At 47.3% G+C, this 9588-nt stretch overlaps 1 protein-coding gene across 1 annotated transcript in view; it reads right to left on the minus strand.

Moving 5' to 3' along the window:
* The window catches only part of SLC7A8 (solute carrier family 7 member 8), a 55213-nt gene that overhangs the window by 6493 nt on the left and 39132 nt on the right, over window positions 1–9588 (minus strand). The window contains exons 4-7 of the mRNA XM_003801926.3: window positions 6297–6422; window positions 4613–4766; window positions 3898–4021; window positions 2385–2488 (exon numbers count right to left, since the gene is read on the minus strand). Of these exons, the coding sequence (XP_003801974.1) occupies window positions 2385–2488; window positions 3898–4021; window positions 4613–4766; window positions 6297–6422 (508 nt within the window). The remainder of the gene's footprint in view (window positions 1–2384; window positions 2489–3897; window positions 4022–4612; window positions 4767–6296; window positions 6423–9588) is intronic.

A 9588-nucleotide genomic window follows, 5' to 3' on the forward strand; every position in this document is an offset into this window, starting at 1 on the left:
AAGAGAATTGCTTAAGCTCAAGAGTTTGAGGTTGCTGTGAGCTGTGATACTACAGCACTCTACCAAGGGTGACATAGCAAGACGCTGTCTCAAAAAAAAAATTAAATAATTTAAATGTTCCTAGCATAAAGATAAATATTTAAGTTGATAGATATCCTGGTACCCTGATTTGATCTTTGTACATTATGTAAATGTCTCAAAATATCACATGTACCCTAAAAATATGTCCATCTATTGTATATCAATAAAAAAGAGAAATTTTAACATAAAAGGAGGACTTCCCCCTTCTCCTAAGAAAAAAGAGAATACTATAAGTTGTTAGCATTCATTTACATATTAGTGCAAATTAGACAATTTCCCGTTTTAGGGAAAGGAACACTCAAGGGACAAGAGGAAGGGGACAATGTGAAGGGGACAGAGAGCACAGATTGAGCACACTGGGAACCCTGAAGAGAATTGTTATTTACTTTGTAATTTGTGTACAGGGTGGAGTGGTGCAGCTCATCAGAAGTGTGGGAGGTGACTATGCCCCAAGCATCTATGAGCAGTGACCATCATGAACTACCTAGGCTAATGTCACTGTTTCATGCAGCCACACACATCCTTACCCCCCACCCCCATGCTACTGCCCCTCTACAATGTAGCCTCATGCACCAGACTGAGCCCCAGCTGCTCTGTGGGCCTCATCATGCACACAGCCAAGGCCCAGCATTCACGTCCTTCCTCCACATGCAGCCAGGACCAATGGAATCATCCAGATCCGACAGCATTTATAAGTGTCACGTTCACATGAGCTAATCCTGGCCCAGCTAGCCGACACCAGAGGAGACAATGACATTTAGCACCCCCACACACTCTGACTCCTCAGGAAGGACCATCCTCTCCACACTCCAGAACACAAGAGAGAAAGAGAAAAGGAGGGAAGGAGGTAACAAGAAAGAAGGAACTAGGGAGATGAGCAGAGGAGGCCTGGGTGGCTGAGGTCTCGCCTCTGAATCAGGGGCCAGGCACACCATGCGCCACCATCTCCTGCATGCACACACAGCTATGCCACATGCATGCAGACCACTGCTTGGCCTGCCTGAGAGACAGACCCCACTCTAAAGCGACTGCAGCCAGTCACTCTCCTCCAATAGATCCCCAGGAGCCTCATGGGTCACTGCTTTTCCACTGCTCGCCCTTGGCTGGAGCCTCCAGGTGGCCACTGCTCCTGTGTAACATGCACATGAGGTTGCTGTGGGTGAGTGTCACGAGGGTCCTGGGGTACGGGAACACCCCCACATCTCCTTCCTGCCCTGGGTACTAAAAACATGGCACTTCCTTGTCATTTCACAGGAACTCCTCTCTGATGGGGTGGCATTGGAAGCAGCTGAACTCAGGGACTCATCTTTTGTGCAGGACTTATGTCCTAAGGGATGGGGGCTTCTAAGAATCCTGGGAAGACTCCTTGAATCACGCAAATGTAACATCTGCTAGCCTCACCAGCCCATTCTGAAGATAGCAAGAAGGGACACGAGGGAGGGGCTAGGTCCCTGGATGTGTGAAGGCAGGAGCTGGGACTCCTGGACCCACTCCTGCTTCTGGCTTCCCAGAGAGTTGTGGGTGGAGCTCACAGATGAAAGGCTTTCTCTTTGGAGATAATTTTCTTTTTTTTTTGCAATTGTTGGCCGGGGCTGGGTTTGAACCCACCACCCCCGGCATATGAGGCCGGCGCCCTACTCCTTTGAGCCACAGCCACCGCCCTGGAGATACTTTTCTTTCCACTCTTCCCCACCCTCTCTCTCACTCCACATTCTCCAGCCGAGTCTCCTGGGTGGCCCCACAAAGGCCTTCACAGCCATCTGTTGAGCAGGGAGGAGGATCCTCAGGGCCATCGTAGTGATCCCATCCCCTTGCAACCTGGTCCTAGAACCTCCACGGGAGGCCAGATCCAGAGGCCCCAGGCATAAATCTTCCTCCTCTTCCCTTTCAGAGTGGGGTCCCTTGCTAGTCAGCAGTAGCCTCTTTCCAGGTGAGTGGAAATGGGGGTTCAAGGACTGCAGCCAAGATGCTGTCCTGCTACTATCCACGGCCCTTGACCAGGACTGCCTCAGGCGGGCTAGGGGCCCTCTCAGTCTTCTGCTCCTTTTTTAATGAGGTAAGCCACTACATGTAGAACACCTAGGATCTGTATGCCACACACTTCCTAGATGGCCACACGGGCAGCACACATCTGTCAGTGTCCACACTGACATGCACACCTCACGTGAGCAATAGCCCTCTGCAAGCCCCCCATCCAGGTGCCCACACAGACCCACTGACACAGACAAGCCTGCCACATGCATGTAGAGCAATGTGTACAGCAGAGCAGCCCCTGGCCCTGGAAGGGCCCTGGCAGCACTCACCGGGAAGAGGTGAAGAGAGACCCATTCACTCCTCCAAATGTGGACAGAGCAACGGAAATGGGCATGATCCAGGCCATGACCCCAAGGAGCTTCTCTCCAAAAGTCTGAGAGAGAAAACAAAGGGATAAGCAGAGAAGGAGAGGTTACAGCTCCCTGCCCTTCAGCTCTTACCTCCTTGCTGGGGAAGCTTCTCTCCCATCCCCACCCTCACCTGTTCCCTCTGTCTAAGTGCCTCGAGACCCCCTGAAAGAACCACTGCTTCCCATAGTAACAGCTACACAGTGGGCACCAATACATATTTTGGGCTAATTAACTGAGGGAGATGGTGCATGGTGGTAATACTAATGATTAATAATTATTATTCTTGTTTTATGAACAAGGAAACTGAGGCATATGGTGATTTAAGCAGATTGCTTAAGCTCACACTCTGGGGAGCGGAGAGGCCAGGATTGGAAGCCAGGTGGTATGAATCCAGGCCTCACATATATAATTTCTTCAGAGGAAGGGGCACAGTCTTGTGAGTCAGGCAAATGTGGGTTCAAATCCTAGTCCTCCATCTAGGCACCGTTGAGACCCTGAACAAAGCTCGCAATTTTCAAGCCTCAGTTTCCTATCTGTAAAATTGGGGTGAATTCTAATTCACAGGGTGAGAATTTCTAAATTCAGAAACAGAAACAGATGAATTGGGAGTAAAATGATAAGAACAAGTCCCTACTTAGGCTGAGAAAGAACAGACAGTGAGGCTATAGACTAGTCTTCATGTATTGAAAGACTATGAAAGGCAAGGACCAGCTTTTCCATATTCTGAGCCAGGTTCACATTAGTGGGGCAGGCTGCTGGTCATAGGAACAGGCTGCGGGGAGGGGTGGGGAGGGAAGGGAAGGAGAAGGCCTCTTTTCTTTAGTCTTCAGAGATAAGACCAGGGAAGCCATTGTTTGGCAGGGTGGGGTGGTGGTCCAGCCTGAAACCAGGCGAAGGGGCAACATAGCTCCCAGGTCTTTCTTGGGTAATGAGGATCTCAGCTCTTGGACCTGTGCAACATCTTTCCCCAAAGAGCACAGCCCATTCCTACTTCTAAATCGCTCACTAGCACCCACTTTTCCCTGCTGAAGGAAGGAGTCAGGCAGAAAGAAATGGCAGGCTTTGTGCAATATCATGTATTTCTGAGGAGGAGCCTGTCTCCTCCATCCTCATCCTTACATTTGGAGTTCAAAGTGCCCTACATCAGGAGCCAGCAAACTTTTTCCGTAAAGGGACAGATAGTACATATTTTAGCTTCTTGAACTGTGCAGTCTCTGTGGCAATGACTCCGTCCTGCCATTGTAGTTGTTCTAGCCACTGGTTTACCCCTGGGCACTTGGAGATGCCCCAGTGAGGACCCATGGTTTCTGCCCTGAAGACATGGGGTAATTTCCACTTCCAGGATGCCTGGATGGGGAGAGGTGAGTGGGGCTACATAGGCAAGTCCATGTCAGTACTCCTGGGGTGTGAGACTGGGACTTGGATTTCTTACCACAGCAACTGCGTTGGATGCCAGCAGCTCCTGGGGGGACATTGCAGTGACATAAGCGACATTGGCAAAGACATACACAAATGTGACCAGTGGGATGGAGATGAAGATGGCTCTGGGAAGGTTCCTGTGGAGGGAGAGGGGATAAAGGGGGGCTGGCACCCGGGACACCCACCTTGCTAAGGGGCCCAGGGGGTCCTTTTCTGTGTAAGGTTAACCTTGCGGCCTCCTGTGATGCTACCTCTCCCTCGGAAGTGGGTTTTGTTTCAATATGGGCAGAATTATTTAAAGAAAATGAAACAGCTCAGGTTGGAAACATGTTCCACACCCGTTGATCTCCTCTTGACCTGAATCTCCACAGTACGTCTTTCTCCCTGCCTAAAGACACAAAGACTGGCCTGTCCTGACACAGGTAAGATGCCCAGAAGCCTCTTAGGGCAAGTTCATTCTGTAAGGCGGTGGTGTAATTGCAACACGGTCTTTAGCTTTTAATCTGTTCTGGGACTGTCACTGGATCCTTTTTCTCCTCTTGGCAGAGTAGATGGCAAATGGTTGAAGTTCCTGAGAAATGAACTATTACTTCTGGACAGTCCTGATCACAGTCAGAATGGGGCTGGGGAAGGAGAAGTGAGGAGCAGACACCCCTGCTCCCTCTTCCCAGCCGCAGGTGCTGTGGCCCATCAAGGGAGAGGGGACGAGCTGGGCGATTTCAACTCACTTGTAGGGATCAACAAGTTCCTCAGTCACGTAATTAAGAAAGTTCCAGCCTCCATAGGCAAAGGAGCCCTGAAGGAAGGCCAGTGCGATGAGGCCGATGTCAGGTTCTTGGAAATTCTCAAATGCGTTCTTTGGCTCCAGCCAGAAGTATTCTCCTGTGGACACAAGCAGTAGGAGGCTGCTCCGAGAGGCACATCAAAGACCGACAGCCCCTGGCCTGCCCTGGCTGGTCTCTTACTCCTTCCTATGGTGAAAATGCCACCTCTTTGCCTTGTCTCCAGTGAACCCAATTGTATTAGAGAAGGGGAAATATAGGTCCAGAACCTCCCGGCTCCTGAGAACCATAAGCCCAAATGGGGAGTCAGGTTCAAAGCACAGTGCTGAATGTCCTTTTAGTAAAAGGCAGTTACTTGGAAGGACATAAAATTAGTCATTAGCAGTCTCCTGACCACTTCCCCTAATGTCAAAGTTTGTACATTTTCATGAAGAAAACATCATGAACAAGAAACTCTCAAATATAAGGTTTTGTAACACTGTATTAGTTCAAGGTTGTTTAGTTCAAGGTTGTTTTGCTTTCTTTGTTGATATCCTCCTATCTCTTTAAAGTGTGTGTTTGTTCTCTCTTTTCAAGGTATAGATTCTTGACACCAGGGGTCCTTTAGCAAAGAGCTTTTAAATTGTCTTCCTATCCCTTACCACAGTGTCCCCACACAGCAGGACATCAAAACAGGTTGCCAACTAAGAATACAGGGTAACTGACCATATGTTACTTATTCACCTGTAATCCAGCTTTAGACAGGAAATGAGGAGATTAGAGTGACCAGGAAAAACCATTGAAACCAGATTAGGAGGGACTTGCTATCTTTGAAAGGACGGCACAGTGATTTCCTTAAGTCTAAATTCCTGAAAACAATATAACCTGCTAAGGAACTTAATCCAACTGATTAAAATAACCAGGCACATTATATAGCTGGGACTTAATTATATTTCTTCGAGTAAAAACCTGCACTCTCTGTACTGCCTTCAGGGCTTGTGGGCAGGTGGGAGGTCTCTCTGTTTGTCATCTGACTTTCTCCATGAGGCAGTGACACTAGGCAGAGCCTCGTGGTGCCTGGGTCCCATGGAAACCAAATAGAGACTTGGTCTTGGAAAGGACCAAATCCAGTGGGGAATGTTGGCAGGGGCCCCGGGAATGTAGAGCTCTCTCTTGCAGAGATTATAAGTAATTTTGGAGCATATAAAATTCTCCTTCTCTGTCCTCCACTTTATATGGACAATACACATTTTAAGATGTAGGGAGCTTCACTGGGGTTGGGGACAAAAGGGCAATAGGAGTCCAGAGAGCCAGAGTATTTACCCAGATATGTGGGGGCCATGAGCTGAGCATGGGGAAGCATTCTCCCTGCTCACTTAGGGGGAACATTCCCTGCTTCCAGCCACCCTGGGGAACATGGTTTCTTTTCCCTTTTGTCGAGCAAGGAGAGATGAAGAAGAGAAGTCACTGGGCGGCGCCTGTGTCTCAAAGGAGTAGGACGCCAGCCCCATATACTGGAGGTGGCGGGTTCCAACCCAGCTCCGGCCAAAAAAAAGAAGAGAAGTCACTCAAGACCAAAATTGGGAAATCTCAGGGTATACAAGGGGTGGGAGGGAATTGAGTTTGGCCTTGTCATTTCTAAGACACTCACCTTTGCATATCTGCACAACCCCCATGATAATGATCAGGGCTAAAGCCAGGAGCTTTCCAGCAGTGAAGATGTCTTGCACCCGGGTGGCCCACCGCACACTGGCACAGTTGACCCATGTCAGGAGCACTGAAATGAGAGACCCCATAGGCATACACACTCTCAGGGACCATAGGAGCCCACACTGTCCAGTGCAGAGAGGATGAGAGTATCAAAGACAGGTCAAACATCCCACACGTTCAGCCCATGGCCAGAAACATTGGCTAGGTTAGTGGGTTAACAATAAGGATTATGTGCCCCAAATTAGAGCTTGGTCAGAGCATGCCCTGCCCAGGGCTGGAAGCCAAAAGCAGGCATGGAAGTATAAGGATTGACTTTGGGGGAAAACATAAGCATCTGACCAGGTATGGGCTTTGTTTTCAAGTCATGCTCTTCATAAGGAGAGCCCTGAGCAGCTATGGGATCCTGGCTGTCACCTTCCTGAGCCTGATTTTGGGGTAACACGTTTAGAGGAATCTTTTGTTATATAAGTTTGTTGAGGTATAATCTATATGTAGCAAAATTCCCCTTTTTAACTATACAGTTTGATGAGACTTGATGATAAATACATTTAATTGGTTAATTACTACCACACATAGTATGTAGAGCATTTCCAACCTTCCAAAAAATTCCCCTACGTGTTACACGCCTTCGGAGTCAATTAGCCACCCCGTCTCCTCTGGCAACCACCAAATTCATTTTTGTCCCTATAGATTTGCCTTTTCCATAATATCACATAACTGGAATCATACACTCTATGGCCTTTTGGGTCTGGCTTCTTTCACATAACATCATATGGCCAGGCCAGAGTGCATGCACTGGGATGATTACAGCTCACTGCAACTTCATACTCTAGCCCTAAGTGGTCCCCCTGCCTAACTCTCCCAAAGTGCTAGGATTATAGGCATGAGCTACACAACTGGCCTCACTTAACATAATGCTTTGAGATCTATTCATATAATAGTAATTTGTTCCTTTTTATTGTCAAATAGTATTCCATTGGATGAATGTTTTAGTTTAGTTTGTTTTTCCATTCATCAGCTGATAGGTATTTGGTTATTCCCAGTTTGGGGCTATTATGAATAAAGGTACCATAAGCACCTGGGTATAAGTCTTTTTTACGGATTATAGTGGTTTTTGAGTGGGGCTTTCATTTCTCTTGAGTAAATATTCAGAAATGGGATACTGGGTCATATGTATAATGTATGTTTAACTTTATAAGAAATTGCCAAACTGGGCAGTGCCTGTGGCTCAGTAGGGCACTGGCCTCATATACTGAGGTTGGTGGGTTCAAACCTGGCCTGGCCAAACTACAACAAAAAAATAGCTGGGCATTGTGGTGGGTGCCTGTAGTCCCAGCTACCTGGGAGGCTGAGGCAAGAGAATTGCCTAAGCCCAGGAATTGGAGGTTGCTGTGAGCTGTGATGCCACAGCACTCTACCAAGTGCAATAAAGTGAGACTCTGTCTCAAAAAAAAAAAAAGAAATTGCCAAACTGTTTTCCAAAGTGGCTACATAACTTTACATGCCCAACAGACATGTATGTAAGTTCATATTGCTCTCTACCCTTGCCAACATTTGGTATTGTCAGTTTAAAAAAAATTTTTTTTTGGTAGGGTATGGTGGCTCACACTTGTAATCCTAGCACTCTGGGAGGCCTAGATGGGTGGATTTCTCGAGCTCAGGAAGAGTGAGCAAGAGTGAGCCTGAGCAAGAGTGAGACCCCCATCTCTAAAACTAGTCAAGAGTTGTGATGGGGCTCGGTGCCTGTGGCTCAAGTGGCTAAGGCACCAGCCACATACACCTAAGGTGGTGGGTTTGAAGCCAGCCCGGGGCCGGCCAAACAACAATGATGGCTGCATCCAAAAAATAGCCGGGCATTGTGGCGGGTGCCTGTGGTCCCAGCTACTTGAGAAGCTGAGGTAGGAAACTCGCTTGAGCCCAGGAGTTGGAGGTTTCTGTGAGCTGTGATGCCACGGCACTCTACCCAGGGGGATAGCTTGAAGCTCTGTCTCAAAAAAAGAAAAAAAAGAGTTGTGATGGGTGGCTGTAGTCCCAGCTATTTGGGAGGCTGAGGCAAGAGGATTGCTTGAGCCCAAGAGTTTGAGATTGCTGTGAGCTATGATGCCATAGCACTTGATTAAGGGTGAAAAAGTGAGATTCTGTCTGAAAAGAAAGGAAGGAAGGAAGAAAGAAAGGAAGGAAGGAAGGAAGGAAGGAAACAAGCTGGGCATGGTGGTACATGCCTCCATTTCCAGCTACTTGGGAGGCTGAGGCAAGAGGATCACTTGAGCCCAGGAGTTTGAGGTCATAGTGAGCTATGACACCACCATACTCCAGTCAGGGACAATAGAGTGAGACTGTGTCTCAAAAAAAAAATTTTTTTTTGAGTTATCTTACTAAGTGTGCAGTTGTATTTCATTGTGTGTTTTTTTTTTCATTGTGGTTTTGATTTGCATTTCCATAATGGCTAATGATACTGAGCAAGTTCTCATATGCTTATTTGCCATCTATATTATTTGGTGGGCAGGTGGGGATGAGTGGGTTAGCTCTGCCTCCTTACCCAGAAGCAACAGAATTCCTATGGAGATCCCAATGCTTAAGAATAAAGGGGAAGCCACTTGGGAGGCTGAGGCAGAAGGAGCCCAGGTGGCTGCAGTGAGCTATGACATGTACTGCACTCCAGACTGGGTGACAGAATAAGACCTTGTCTCAAAAACAAAAGAAAGAAAGAAAGAAAGGAAGGAAGGAGGAAAGAAGAAAGAAAGAAAGAATGAATCTTCTTATTTCTTCTTCTGAAATAGCAACCAGGACACCTTTAGTCCTCAAAAGGTATGTGTCACACATGTAAAAGCATGAGACTATTTTTATTCCCTCAAGTCCCTAACCAGGTCTCTGACTTCACTTAAATGCTGATTAAGTTTTGTCAATATCTTATTCTTAAACTTTACTTTTACTTTCCAAGTACTTCCCAATCTTATTCAAGTTTGAAAACATTTTGGTAGGCTTGGGAGGTCCTTATGTATCTGTAACCTTCGTTCCTGTACCATCTTCACGTGGCAAACTCTTTCTCATCTTTCAAGATCCAGCTCACATGTCACCTGTTCTGTGAGTCTTTATAATTTATAATTGTATTTATTCTTTTTTTTTTTTTTTTTGAGACAGAGCCTCAAGCTGTCCCCCTGGGCAGAGTGCCGTGGCATTACAGCTCACACCAACCTCCAGCTCCTGGGCTCAAGCGAGTCTCCTGCCTCCGC

Source organism: Otolemur garnettii, unplaced genomic scaffold, assembly GCF_000181295.1.
Source record: "Otolemur garnettii isolate 467f Iridium unplaced genomic scaffold, OtoGar3 scaffold00225, whole genome shotgun sequence".
Classification (NCBI taxonomy): domain Eukaryota; kingdom Metazoa; phylum Chordata; class Mammalia; order Primates; family Galagidae; genus Otolemur; species Otolemur garnettii.